At 43.5% G+C, this 14,565-nt stretch overlaps 1 protein-coding gene across 13 annotated transcripts in view; it reads right to left on the bottom strand.

Moving 5' to 3' along the window:
• Window positions 1-14,565, bottom strand: part of dpr8 (defective proboscis extension response 8) — a 306,666-nt gene that overhangs the window by 171,867 nt on the left and 120,234 nt on the right. For all 13 annotated transcript variants that reach the window (XM_089473008.1, XM_089472998.1, XM_089473004.1 and 10 more), the window contains one exon: window positions 13,973-14,142. In XM_089473008.1, the coding sequence (XP_089329134.1) occupies window positions 13,973-14,142 (170 nt within the window). The remainder of the gene's footprint in view (window positions 1-13,972; window positions 14,143-14,565) is intronic.

Below are 14,565 nucleotides of genomic sequence, written 5' to 3'. Positions count from 1 at the left end.
TTGCGTCTTTCAGCTTACACAAGAAACACGCAGACACACACGCAGACACACACACACACACACACGCACGCAAGCACACACAGGCATACACACACACACACACACACACACACACACACACACACACACACACACACACACACACACACATACACACACACACACACACACACACACAGGGGAGTTCAAGTTGCGTTTTCACGGAGTGCGGTCGATGTCATCGTGGTCCATCGTAGACAATAGCTTGAACTGTGTTTTCCCCTGTGAAAGTGGAAAGAACTGAAGTCAACGTGTTTGCTGTGGGCGCGGCGTACCCAGCGACCTCAAAAAACTACCAGAGACTTACTGCGCGGCGGTTCGTGGAATTCCCAAGCGGTATAATTCGTTGGTGCAAGAGAGGGGGGGCGATAGCGTCAGTGTTTTGGCGTCAGGGCTTCTTTCCTTTCCTTGTCTTTTGTGAGCGCGTAAATTTTGTTACTTTAAGCGTCACACTTGCGCAATAAGAAAAATCAGGTGCATTCACTCTAACAGCTGTTAGTAGTGCTGGAAATTGCATCGGGCAATCAGCTGCTCACTAACGTTGGTGAGTTGCTAAGCCTTAGCAAAGACAGCAACCTAGCTGCTGGAGTGAAGTAGCAGTTATTAAAAGTAGTGCATACTTTCGGGCTCTCGCTGTAGTCAAGTTGAGTTTAAGTTACTGCGGGTTGTAAACTCAGATTATAGTAGTAGCCATTGCCCACTACAGGCTTCACGCCGTGGTAGTCGGAGCAGAAATGGATGCCATGATGGAGGACGAGCTGCAAGCTTTTGCGCGTCGTTCCTCGTTGCAGCGATCGCCGCAGCAACAACAGAGGGTGTTGGCGCAGCCGTCGACTTCTATCCAGGCTCCAGTGGCTGAGTGCCAGGCACCCAAGTCACTAAAAGAAGCGTTAGCTCAAATAGGAGCTACACTAGAGGGTTTGTCTGCCTTATTTGGGGGTCAGCGGCATATAAATGCCTTAATGAGAGAGGAGCTGGCTAGGCTGGTCAGCCTTCACAAGACGGCCGAAGCGTTCTGCAACCGTTCGGTTAAAAACTGTGAGGTGCAGACCACGCCACTCAAAAAAGTAGGCGAAAACTTTAAGGCAGCGAGCATTAGTGCTACAGTAGGTAGCAATACTCCCAAGCGGTCGAGGGAAGTTGCCTCCGAACAGAGGAAAACTCCCTCAAAAAAGCCGAGGCCCAATAGAGGTGCAGCGAACCCAAAAGAACCAATGGCTCTACGGGCTACAGCTGAATCTGAAACTTCAAACCAGGCCGCCCGACAGACAAACCAGAGCAGCTGGACAGTCGTCAAAGGGCGAAAGCCTATGCAAAAACGTCCCAGGACTGACGCGATTGCGATTTCAGGCGTAGGGGGTTGCAGCTATGCGGACATGCTTCGTGTAGTTAAAAACGACCCAAATTTGAAGCATCTGAGCAGCGACGTTCAAGGCATTAGGAAGACAGCTAAGGGGGACCTTTTACTGCAACTGAGTAGGAAGCCGGAGCATAGCGCTGAGGCTCTGCACGAAGCTGTAGGCAAGGCCTTGGGAGACCGAGCGGTAGTTAAAACACTTACCGAATCGGCGCAAGTTGAGATTCGCGATCTAGATGAGTTAGCGACCAAAGAGGAGATCTTGGAGGCAATTAGGGTGGAGTTGAAGGATAGCTCACTCCCCATTGAGGCTATCAAATCGCTTCGGCCAGCGTTCGGTGGACAGCAAAGAGCTACGGTTGCTCTTCCAATTGGGAAAGCTAAAACTCTGCTCGAGCTGTCCAAAATTAGAATAGGATGGGTAGTTTGCCGTATCTGAGCCGTGGAGCAGCCTAAACGCTGTTTCAAGTGCCTCGATTACGGTCATATGGCAGCAAACTGCGGCAGCGACTGTGACTTAAAGGGCGCCTGTTTCAGGTGTGGAGAGATGGGTCACAGTGCCAAAGCATGCACCAAGCCACCAAAACGTAGCCTCTGCATCCGGAAAGGTGAAAAGCAGACGGACCATTCAGCAGGCAGCTTCAAGTGCCCATCTTACCGTGAAGCTGCTCGTAAAATGAAATGTTAAGGTTTTTGCAGCTTAACTTAAATCATTGTGTTGCTGCCCAAGATCTTCTAGAGCAGACCATTAGGGAAAAATGTATAGATGTAGCTTTTCTCAGTGAGCCTCACCACTGTAGAATTTGGATTCCGGAAGGCCCGGTCAACAACGGACGCGCTTAACAAAGTTGTTGGTCTGGCCACTTCCGCTATTCAAGGCACCAGATGGAGGCACGGGACGAAGGAATACTGTATCATCGCGACCCTGGATGTAAGGAATGCCTTCAACACAGCTAGTTGGGATATGATACTGAATGCGCTGTCACAATATAATATCCCTAAATATCTAAGAGAGATAATAAAGAGCTACTTCAGAGGAAGAACACTGGTATACAACACGAGTGAGGGTCCCCAAACTCATACAGTGTCAGCTGGAGTACCCCAAGGCTCAGTGCTGGGGCCTCTCCTATGGAACATCATGTACGACGGCGTACTGCGCTTGGAACTACCAGCAGGCGCGCACACCATTGGCTTTGCTGATGATGTAGCTGTCGTAGCCATAGGAAAGGAGCTCAAAGATACAGAGGATATGTGCAGCGAAAGTATCAATCGCATACGAAGCTGGTTGACAGGAGCTGGGCTCGAGCTTGCGGCACACAAGACCGAAGTTGTACTAGTCAGCAGTCGCAAAAGAGTGGAAACTGCCAATATAAAGATCGGCAGCGTCACCATTGCGTCAAAGAGGGCGATAAAATATCTTGGTGTCATGATAGACACAAGATTAACTTTCCGCGAGCACTTAGAATATGTGCATAAAAAGGCAGCTGATTCTTGTAGAGCTCTCTCGAGAATCATGCTTAACACGCGGGGACCTAAACAGCAACGACGTCTCCTCCTAATGAGCGTCATTAGGTCTGTCATCCTCTATGCTGCGCCAATATGGGCAAGAGCGATGGCAACGCCGAGCTACAGCCGAGGCATTTGCGCGATCTACAGGCTGAGCGCAATCAGAGTCAGCTGCGCTTTCAGGACTATCTCCGATGACGCGGCGCTCGTCATAGCCGGTATGGTGCCACTGGAGTATTTGGTCGCCGAAGCCGTGGAGCGGAATTCGCACGGGCCTACGCGACTCAACGCTGTCAGGGCGAACAGCATCGCACGATGGCAAAGAAGGTGGAATAGCTCAGCTAAAGGGCGGTGGACGCACAAGCTCATCCCGGAGCTTGAACCATGGGTTAACCGCAAACATGGCGAGGTTAACTTCTACCTTACGCAGATCCTCTCGGGTCATGGATGCTTTCGGAGCTATTTGAAACGCTTTGGCCACGAGGAATCTGACGAGTGCCCCTGGTGCGAGCGAGGACATGTGGAAGACGCCAACCACATTCTTTTCGAATGTGGACGGTTCCTGGAGGAGAGGCGTCGTCTGGAAGAGGCAGTGGGCCGCTCCATCAGAGCGGACAACTTAGTCAACGCCATGCAGGAATCGGAGGAAGCTTGGGAACTAACAAGCACCTTCGCGGCCACGGTGATGATGGAGCTCCGCAGAGTCGAGCGATCGAGAAGACGAGCTGTCCCAGGCTAAGGTAGCGCATAGTGCTTTTGAAGCAATGCTTTACGGCCGTCCCGCAAGCACCGCTCGCTATCCTAGCCACCACGCAACTTGCAATTTGTATAATCTTGTCAATAAATGAATATAAAAAAACACACACACACATCCCTATATTTTTTTATCGATAAAAAACCTTATCGAAAACCAGTTATAAAATTATATCTTCTACACCTTTATTGCTAGAGTCTCCAAATTTTTAAAGTATGCTTATATGCAATTTATACAATTTCGGTTTTTGTTAAAATTTACCCCCCACCCTTAAATTCACCCCCTCACCCTCACTTTTGTAAAAAGCGTATTTCAAATACTAGAGACTTGTGCTTTGGCAATTACATGCATATCTATGTTATAATCATAATCTGAAAGTTTCATGAAGCTCGTACGTCCATAAAAAAAAGTTATAAAACAATTAAGTTCTCATAGTAAGCGCTCACTGCCGCCCATGTGTGTTTATGCTTGTGTGTGTATATGTATGTAAATGTTTGTGTATGTGTGTGTGTGTGTGTATGTGTGTGTGTATGTATGTGTGTGTATGTATGCCTGTGTGTATGTATGCCTGTGTGTGCGTGCGTGCGTGTGTGTATGTGTGTGTGTGCGTGTTTCTTGTGTAAGCTGAAAGACGCGAAAAATTATTGAAATAGCTATTACTCCAAGGGTTCAGGGGATCTCGTAGTCGAGTAGTCTCGACTAGAGCTTTCTTACTTGTTATATATATGACATGTTCATGTTTGAACAACCCATATACCCTGATTTCCAATTGAAAATAGGTTCAGGGTATAATTAAAAGTTTAGTTCATAGATCAGAAATAATAACTTCATCAGTAATGCTGGTAGGCTGTCTTGAGGAAAATGCGTCTGAAGCCAACGACAAAGTACACAGCGACCTCGAAAACTACCAGAGACTTACTGCGCTGCGGCTCGTGGAGTGGTGCAAGAGAGGGGGCCAATAGCGTCACTGTTTTGGCATCAGGGATTTCCTCTTTCCTTTTCTTCTTTAAGCGCGAAAAGATTTGACACTTTAGGCGTCACACTTGCGCAAATAATTAAAATCAGGTGCATTCACTCTAACAGTTGTTAGTAGTGCTGGAAATTGCAACAGACAATCAGCTGGTGAGTTGTTAAGTCTTAGCAAAGGCAGCAACTTAACTTCTGGAATGAAGTCGCACTTATTAAAAGTAGTACATAACTTCGGGCTCTCGCTGTAGTTAAGCTGAGTTTAAGTTACTGCGGTCTCTAAACTCAAATTATATTATTAGACGTTGCCCACTACGCCGTGGTAGTCGGAGTAAAAATGGATGCCATTATGGAGAACGAGCTGCAATCTTCCGCGCGTCGTTCCTCGTTGCAGTGATCGCCGCAGAGGGCGTTGCCGCAGCCATCGACTTTTAATCAATCTCCACTTGCTGAGTGCCAGGCACCCAAGTCACTAAAAGAAGCGTTAGCTCAAATAGGAGTTACTCTAGAAAGGTTGTCTGCATTATTAGGAGGTCAGCGGCATATAAATGCCTTAATGAGAGAGGAGGTGGCTAGGCTGGTCAGTCTCCACAAGATGGCCGAAGCGTTCCGTAACCGACCGGTTAAAAACTGTGAGGTACAAACCACGCCGCTCTTGAGAAAGCGCTAGTGCGATTTCAAGAGGAGGAAAACTACCTCAAAAAAGCCGAGGCCCAATAGAAGCGCAGCGACGAATAGAAGCGCAGCGAATGGAGTAGCCACACAACAAATGCCAGAGACCGTATCCTACTGGAGATCTTCTCGATATACTGCTCAACACTGGCCACGAGTTCACCACTTTCAGTCGGGCTGGATGCGGATCTGTAATTGACATTACTTTTGTCACGTCATCCCTTTTTCGGGAATGAACATGGGGCCATTGCGATAGCTATACGGGCAGCGATCATTCGGCATTTCTGTTCACAATAGCTGAACCAACTGCCTGGCCATTCAGTCGCTTGGCACAGTTAGTAATGCTGAGGCCAGAGCATGCCAACTAGTAGCTCAAATAGGTGACACTCGACGCAAATGCATTCAGGCGAGAAGAAGCTACCAACGGGCTCGGGGTAGGTCTACGTTTTTCGAAAAACAATTAGCTTACCAGGCAGCTAAAAGACAGTTGAAAAAGGCCATTCGGGCAAGCAAAAGGGAATGGTTCCTAGACTTGTGTGACTTAGCCAAATATGACCCTTGGGACTATACGCAGGTAAAAGGTGCAGGCTACGGATCGTCTGGAGCTTAAATCGATTGTGGAAACGCTCTTCCCAGAAAGATTAAATTCCATTCATGCCCCTGAGTCCGTGTATGTTAACCAAGGCTCGACGAGCACCCACATTGTTTTTATTACGGACGAAGAATGCTAGTAGCTCTCAGAAGTCTTAGATCTAACCCAGCTTCAGGGCCGGATGGAATCCCAAATCGTGCGCTAAAGCTAGCCCTCGCCTTGCACCCAAGTACAATACGTTTGCCGAACTATACAATATGTGTTCAATTCAGGAAACGTTCCCTGCGACATGGAAAATCCAGAACCTGGTATTGCTACCCAAGGCTGGAAAGCCACCAGATGAGCCATCTTCGTACAGACCGATCTGTCTCTTAGACACCATGGAAGAGGTGTTTGAGAAATTGATTTGCTCTAGAGTGGAGACTGCTATTGCTAGTGCCGGAGGCCTGTCACCAAATCAATTTCGATTCCGGAAAGTCCGGTCAACAACAGATGCTCTAGAAAAAGTTGTTGGCCTGGCAACTTCCACCATTCAAGGATGGAGGCATGGGACGAAGCAATACTGCATCATCGCAACCCTGGACGTTAAGAATGCCTTCAACACAGCTAGTTGGGATATGATACTGAATGCGCTGTCACAATATAATATCCCAAAATATCTAAAAGAGATAATAAAGAGCTACTACAGAGGAAGAACACTGGTATACAACACGAGTGAGGGTCCCAAAACTCATGCAGTGTCAGCTGGAGTACAACAAGGCTCAGTGCTGGGGCCTCTCCTATGGAATATCATGTACGACGGCGTACTGCGCTTGGAAGTACCAGCAGGTGCGCACACCATTGGCTTTGCTGATGATGTGGCCGTCGTTGCCATAGGCAAGAAGCTTAAAGATACAGAGAATATGTGCAGCGAAAGTATCAATCGCATACGAAGCTGGTTGACAGGAGCTGGGCTCGAGCTTACGGCGCACAAGACGGAAGCCGCCCTAGTAAGCAGTCGCAAAAAAGTGGAGACTGCCAATATAAGGATAGGCAGCGTCACCATCGCGTCAAAGAGTGCGATTAAGTATCTTGGCGTCATGTTAGACACAAGATTAATTTTCCGCGAGCACTTAGAATATGTGCATAAAAAGGCAGCTGATTCTTGTAGAGCTCTCTCGAGAATTATGCTTAACACGCGAGGACCTAAACAGCAACGACGTCTCCTTCTAATGAGCGTCATTAGGTCTGTCATCCTCTATGCTGCGCCAATATGGTCAAGAGCGATGGCAACGCTAAGCTACAGCCGCGACATTTACGCGATCTACAGACTGAGCGTAATCTGAGTCAGCTGCGCTTTCAGGTCTTTCTCCGATGATGCGGCGCTTGTCATAGCCGGCATGGTGCCACTGGAGTACCTGGTCGCCGAAGCTGTGGAGCGGAATTCGCACGCGCCTGTGCGACACAACGCTATCAGGGCGAACATCATTGCACGATGGCAAAGGAAGTGGAATAGCTCAGCTAAAGGGCGGTGGACGCACACGCTCATCCCGGAGCTCGAAACATGGGTTAACTACAAACACGGCGAGGTTAGCTTCTATCTTTCGCAAATCCCTTCGGGCCATGGATGCTTTCGGAGCTATTTGAAGCGCTTTGCTCACGAGGAAACTGACGAGTGCCCCTGATGGCATGTGGAAGACGCCAAACACATTTTATTCGAATGTGGACGGTTCCTGAATGAGAGGCGTCGTCTAGAAGAGGCAGTGGGCAGCTGCATCAGAACGGACCACATAGTCAATAGTAGCTTGGGAACTAATAAGCATTTTCGCGGACACAGTTATGACGGAGCTCCGCAGAATCGAGCGAATGAGAAGTCGAGCTATCCTAGACTAAAGTAGCGCACGCACACAAGCTAACACACACACACAGACACGCTCACACACACATATATACACATACATAGGCACCCACGCATAAAGACGCATTTGCTGCAGTCTGCGTGTACTATGAGAACTTAATTGTTTAATAACTTTTTTTGTGGACGTACGATCTTCATGAAACTTTTAGATTATGATTATAATATGAATATGCATGTAATTGCCAAAGCACAAGTCTCTAGCATTTGAAATACGCTTTTTACAAAAGTGAGGGTGAGGGGGTGAATTTAAGGGTGGGGGTAAATTTTAACAAAAACCGAAATTGTATAAATTGCATATAAGCATACATTAAAAATTTGGAGACTCTAGCAATAAAGGTGTAGAAGATATAATTTTATAACTGGTTTTCGATAAGGTTTTTTATCGATAAAAAAAGATCGGGATGAGTTATCGATTTTTAATGATAAACTTGATATGCGCGCTGTAATTACGGACATTTTAAAAAAAATTTGAAGTCTCTAGCTCTTATATCTTCTGAAATCGACGCGTTCATACATACGGACAGACAGACGGACAGGGCCAAATCAACTCAGCTCGTCGCCCTGATCAAGAATATATATACTTTGTGGGGTCTGCCACGCCTCCTTCTCCCTGTTACATACATTTCAACAAAACCATTATACCCTGATTTCCCATTGAAAATGGGTTCAGGGTATAAAAAAATAAATAAATAAAACAGAATAACACATCTTACAGGCTACAGTGTCAGCCAATTGCGTTCCATTTTCTTTTTCAATTACTGAGAAATAATTCCACACTTTGCTACGACCTCTCTTCGCGGTCAGTTTATATATGCCACTCAGAAGATGTTGCTTAATATCCTCTGCGTTTTCAGGAACCTACATACATATGTACATATGTTTATTTCAAGTCAATTTAAACAACCACAGTTTACATACAATTTCGATAGAATTATTTTCTCCGTCCATAGCTGAAAGGTCTGCTTGCTTACAACGTGTCGAAGGAATGAACTTTTTCTTAATACCATTAAGCATTGTAAGTAGACAAAACAAACGGTAAAGTTTCGAATTTACATTGTACATAAGCAGCAAGACTAACGCACACAGGCGTTACATATAGCAAGGGATTGCAACAGTGTGTTTATAACGGGATCGTCGCGAAGGAATTTCAATTTTCGCTCATATTGAGAGAGGGAGATGGATAGAGTACCAAATAGATTAGCAAATATTAGTGTCTAATACGAGAATAAACAGCAAATACATAAGCGATTGGCATAAGCATCCTGGCATTTTAAAATAGTACATAAGTATGAATTTTATGACCCGCATAAATCTTTTTGGTCCGCTTAGTAAATTCTGAATGCTCAATTAGATACTTTGTATTATAATTAATTAATATAAAAGTTAATAAGATTATGGATAGATCGAAACATAACATAATGACATGAAAACCCTAACATGCATGAGCAAGGCAAACCCTTTCAAAAGTTCGATATACTTTCTAAATGGAAAGGGCAGAGAGAGAGAGAAGGAAAATAAGAAAAAATAAGTGCGCAACCAGGCCTTATATTAAAATGCGTGCTTTCTGCTTGACCGCTCGCAGCGCACTGATTTTGGAATTAGATTTTTTCACTGCTCAACCCTCAAGCGACGGAGCCGAGCAAATACGAAGTGTTGACACGAAGATATATGCATGCAGAAACTCAAGTGCCTCGACGCCTGTATGCTTCGGTTAAATGTTGTATTCCTATTTACGTCTTATTTATTCTCATCCTTTTTACTTAATGCAGTGAGATATGAGGCATTGAGTCCATACGAACTCACATTCTATCAACTAGTTTGTATTCCCTCACTCACTCACTCAGTCTCAATTCAAGTGGACTCAATTTTGCTAGGTTATGAGTGCTGCCATGCAGCTCTCTAGTAGCTACCAACAACTTCGTATTCGCTCGGCTCTTCACTTTTAGGTTCAGGCTACTAAAATGTAAGAAAGCACAATCATTTCGCTTCATGCGCTCGACCGAGACGGTAAAAGACAAAAAATGGCTCTATGCTCAATTTTTTCTTGCTCTCTCTATCTCTCTACTCTCTGCTCTCTATAATATGTACAGTAGAATCCGATTATAACGACTCCCCATACAAACTTATATGAAAGAGCCTCCGCTTAGTACGTCTCCGCTTTTTAACGACAATCCTCTTATGCCGACGATTTTTTTCATATTGTTGAGTCAATCAACGGTTATTACGACGTGATAAAAAAAATTGCGAAATTTTGGCAACAAATTTCAGCATAAAATGCCTCTGTTAGAAATGTATACATGTATGTATTGATCAGTGATCAGTACCCTTGCTTGTGTGCGTAGCAACGCCACAAATGCTGCTAAGACATAGAGAGGGAGAGAGACAAAGTACAATGCCGACGTGACAAAAATGTTTCTAAACCATATTATTGAAATAAGTTTATAAAAAATGGTTGTTTTGATTAAAAATTTAATTGGTTTTATAGTAAAAGCTATTACGAACATGGCAACCGTAAAAAAAAAGATATTTACTCTTTCTGGTAAAGCGTCCTCCGGGTATAGCGACGTAAAATCGACGGTCCCTTGAGTGTCGCTATAACCGGATTCTACTGTATATGTATGTATGCATGTGAGCACAAGCAGCAGCTAACGAAAACTGAAATTTCTTTGCGTTAGTATGCCGTTTCTTCCCTTCTGTATGAAGAGTATGCCGAACTCTTCAAATCGTTTGCCAAGCTCGAAAAAAAAACCTTTGTGATTTACATTTTAAGATAAAAGCTGAATTGACATAAAAGCTAAAACCTAAAAACTATTATGTTATGTTTTTTATTGTAGTGATCGATTTTTGTTGTCTGCAAATAAGTGTCACAATAAAAAACAAGTAAGAACGTTGCAATCGGGCGATACCGATAGCAGACTCATTCACAGCCCAAACGCTGTCAACCAGAGTATATAGTGCAATTTTCAAGTCTAGTGCGCAGCAAAAAACACGGCATGATGCCATTAAAATTGGAAAATCATCGATAGCTATTGCACTCAAATTACATACATATATAATTTATACAATTTTGATTTTTATTATATATTTAAATCCATACATTGGATACCGGCTTCAAGCTAGCAGCAGATCAGCGCGATTTTCCTATGCTTGTGCACACACTCATCGTCTATTCTATGCGTACAGACAGAAGCGCGCCTTTTCTCACATTCTTAGAATTTCGATTGATTTCTGGACTTTCTAGCCGTTACTGTAGTTTTGTCTGATGACGCTCTCTTATTAAGCTATTCTATTTTAGCAACTGATTGCTCGAGCAAAGCAGTGGCGCGGGTGCTAAGGGCGACGCAAGTAATGTTAGAGTAGGGGAGGTTCGAACCTTTACTGTGTTATTTTTTTTATTTTTTCATACATATTTCGTTTTTTATAAAATAGATATTTTATTGGGAAGGTGCGAGCTTGACTGAATGGCACTTAATACTTTTCATTTTCTTAGTCGAATAATTTTATAAGTTTAAATTTGTTTCTTCTTAAATAGCCCTCAAATACATATACGCAAATACATATGTATGTATATATAATTATATATGTAAGCCTGTTCGCATAGTATCAAGCATTCCAGCCTTATACACGCGCTCATTTGTATGTGTGTATGTATGTACACATAAATGCGTGCTCTAGCATATTCTAAGAATCCCGTTACGATTGATTTGTCTTTGCATTGTTTTTGAATTTCCAGCCGCTACACTGGCTTTTCTTTGCTATGCGGCGTCATAACAATAATGTGATTTCGTTTTAACTACTCTTGATCGAAACGACGCGGTGGTGCTGTAGGCTGAAGCGCCGACGATCTTTATTTTAGCTATTTTGACAAACATGTTGTTTGGGTTGGATGCGAGTTCAAATCCCGCTGAAAACACTTTTTTGTAAATTGCAAATTTTTGTTATTTTAGCTTTTTTATTAATTTTATAAAAATGTTTCCTTCCGTGCTATCAATGCCTATTAAGCCTACTTATGTGTATATATACATAAATAAATGGCTGACGCATATAAATGTCGCAATTCGGGCACTGTAAATGCCGATTGCCACGCCCCTAGTGGCCGTAGACTCCTCAATTTTAGCCAGTTTTTAGAACGAGTAACCGGTTACCTAAATGCAAAATTTGAATTCTTACGCTCAAAAAATGTGAAAATTACAGGGTATTTTTCGATATGCCACGCCCCTAAAGAGGCTTAAAAATTATTTTTGGGGCATCGATAGAGGCCACCAGTAACTTAACTATCCATCTTAAACTGTAGGAGATATAAACTTTTGCGGTTTGCCACGCCCCCTATAGGCGGACATATATCTACCATAGCTCGTTGGACGTGGGTGGTCAACCCGCGTATATATACAACATTTCAGGTCTCTAGCATAGTGCCTAAAATATAGCAGAATTCGAAAAATCACTATATCTTCAGGTCCGATTTGCCACGCCCCTAGTGGGCGTAGATATATAATTTTTTCACCTATCTTCATAGAATTAAAACATCAGCTTACATGCAAAATTTCAGCATTCTAGGTTTATACCTTTAGGAGATACAGTTTTATCCGATTTGCCACGCCCCTAATGGGCGGAGATATATCCGCCATAGCTTGTGATCTTGGGTGATCGACGCGGACCTACATACCAAATTTAAGCTTTCTAGCTCTTCAACAAACATGATTTCTGGTATATCGGAAAATGCATTTTCCGATTTGCCACGCCCCTAGTGGGCGGATCGGGAAAATTTTAACACTTTATAAATCGGAGAAATACACGAGTATGTGTTCCAAATTTCAGTCTCTAGCTTCAATAGCGCCGAAATAGATTGCGTTCATACGGACAGACGGACAGACAGCAGGACGGACATTGCACAAAACCAGCCCGTCGCGAGGTCATATTCTTTATGCGTCTCAACGCATTCATACCCTTCCCATAAATATATATCAACACGCTAACATTTTGTTTGCATGAAAGTCGCAAACGATTTTAAGATTTCGGTATACTCTTCACTCAAAAGGAAAGAGCTGGGACCGTCGCGAAGAAATTTCAATTTTTGTGCGCTACTGAGCTTCATGATTTGAGAGCCCACAGAGAAGGAGTTAGAGAGAGAGAGAGGGAGAGTAACGCAAAGCACATACATGACCATTTCGTTTGCGTGCTTAGAGCGCACTGATTTCGTCGTGCTATCTTTCATTACCCGAGCCATCCAATACCAAGCGAGCGAATACAAAGTTGGCCGGGACCTGCTACACAGCAGTGCTGCCAACCTTTCCGGGCAAGAAAATGCTAAATTATCCTTTCAAACCTGCTAGAAAAGGCTAGATCAAATTCAAGAATAGCCAGAAAATATAGCCATTTCAGTTTTTATACTCTAAACCCATTGAAAATGCCGAATCAGGGTATAAAAGTACATATATTCTTGATCAGGGCGACGAGTTGAATCGAATTAGGATGTCTGTCCGTATGTATGAAGATATAAGAGCTAGAGACTTGATTTTTTTGTCCATAAAAAAAAGTCAAAGAAAAGTTATTAAACAGTTAAGTTCCCATAGTAGGCACACACTGCAGCAAATGCGTCTTTATCCGTACGTGCATATGTGTGAATGTGTTGTTTCTTGTGTAAAGAGAAGAATTATTGAAATATCAATTGGTCGAAGGCTTCAGTGGATCTCGTACTCGAGTAGTCTCGACTAGAGATTTCTTACTTGTTATGAATTATAGTTTTATTCGAAAATTGACATACGATAAAATCAATTTTTTCCTCGGCAGTGTACGAATTGTTTGTGCCAATAATATTCAAGTACTTTGGAGGCACTTTAAATAATGCTGATTTGATTTTTAAAAGTGCCAAATTTCCCGCCAGCAGCTAGATTACAATTGGCAGTTGAAAAAGGCCAGATCTGGCCGGTAAAAGGCTAAGTTGGCACCACTGTACACAGATGTTGCGGCGTGGAAAAACGTTGCTCTACATGTCTAGTCTATGTGTTGTTTGGTCAGTGCTAGTAGCGAATGTTAAAGGCAAATGAATGTAAAAACGAATTTTTTCCTGATTTTATGTGCTCCCAAAGTTGCTGCTGTACGAAGACAATATGGTACACTTAGTATGGAAGAACTTTCTTCTTTCAATAGATGATAGTAGTACACAAATACACGGTCAGTGAAACTTACCGTACGGTTTCCCAAATTTTTTACACGGCATGTTAATTTAACTGTCTTGCCCACAAGTCCGGTTATGTTACTGTTAATGGTTGTGTCAAAGCTAGGTCCACCTGTGCCCGGCGTAGGTAGATCCTGAAGAAAATCTGTAAAGAACCGCTTTGAAGCGCCGTGCGATCTTTCTGCAAAAAAACCCGTAGAATAAATAAATAAGAAAGATGTTGGGATGTATGACTTGGAGATACATATAATCTCTATCGCTTTGTATTTTTATAACCGAAAAAAAATGTAAGCTTATACATAAACTTTTAGCTAAACCTAATAGGAACATTCCAGGTAGTAGCTGCTCATTAGCAATCAAAACGTTAATAGCTCAATTTGTTTCCCAATACATATACAATCTAAGGAGTGCCAATCGCACGCAACAGTCTGACTCTTTATTGACAAAAAAACGTTGACTAGCCATTGCGTGCATGCTGCGCACAACGACGTGCTGGCTGAAAAAGTCAGAGTCGCTTACATGATTCCTTGCTGTGGATTGTTACGAAAGTGAAATGTGTATATTGTGCATGTCCGTCTTGTTCATCCGTCTGTCTGTATGCACA

The sequence above is a fragment of the Drosophila arizonae genome, chromosome X, assembly GCF_054131065.1.
Source record: "Drosophila arizonae isolate 15081-1271.41 chromosome X, UAZ_ARI_1.0, whole genome shotgun sequence".
Taxonomy (NCBI): Eukaryota; Metazoa; Arthropoda; class Insecta; order Diptera; family Drosophilidae; genus Drosophila; species Drosophila arizonae.
This window is presented reverse-complemented; position numbering and strand designations above follow the sequence as displayed.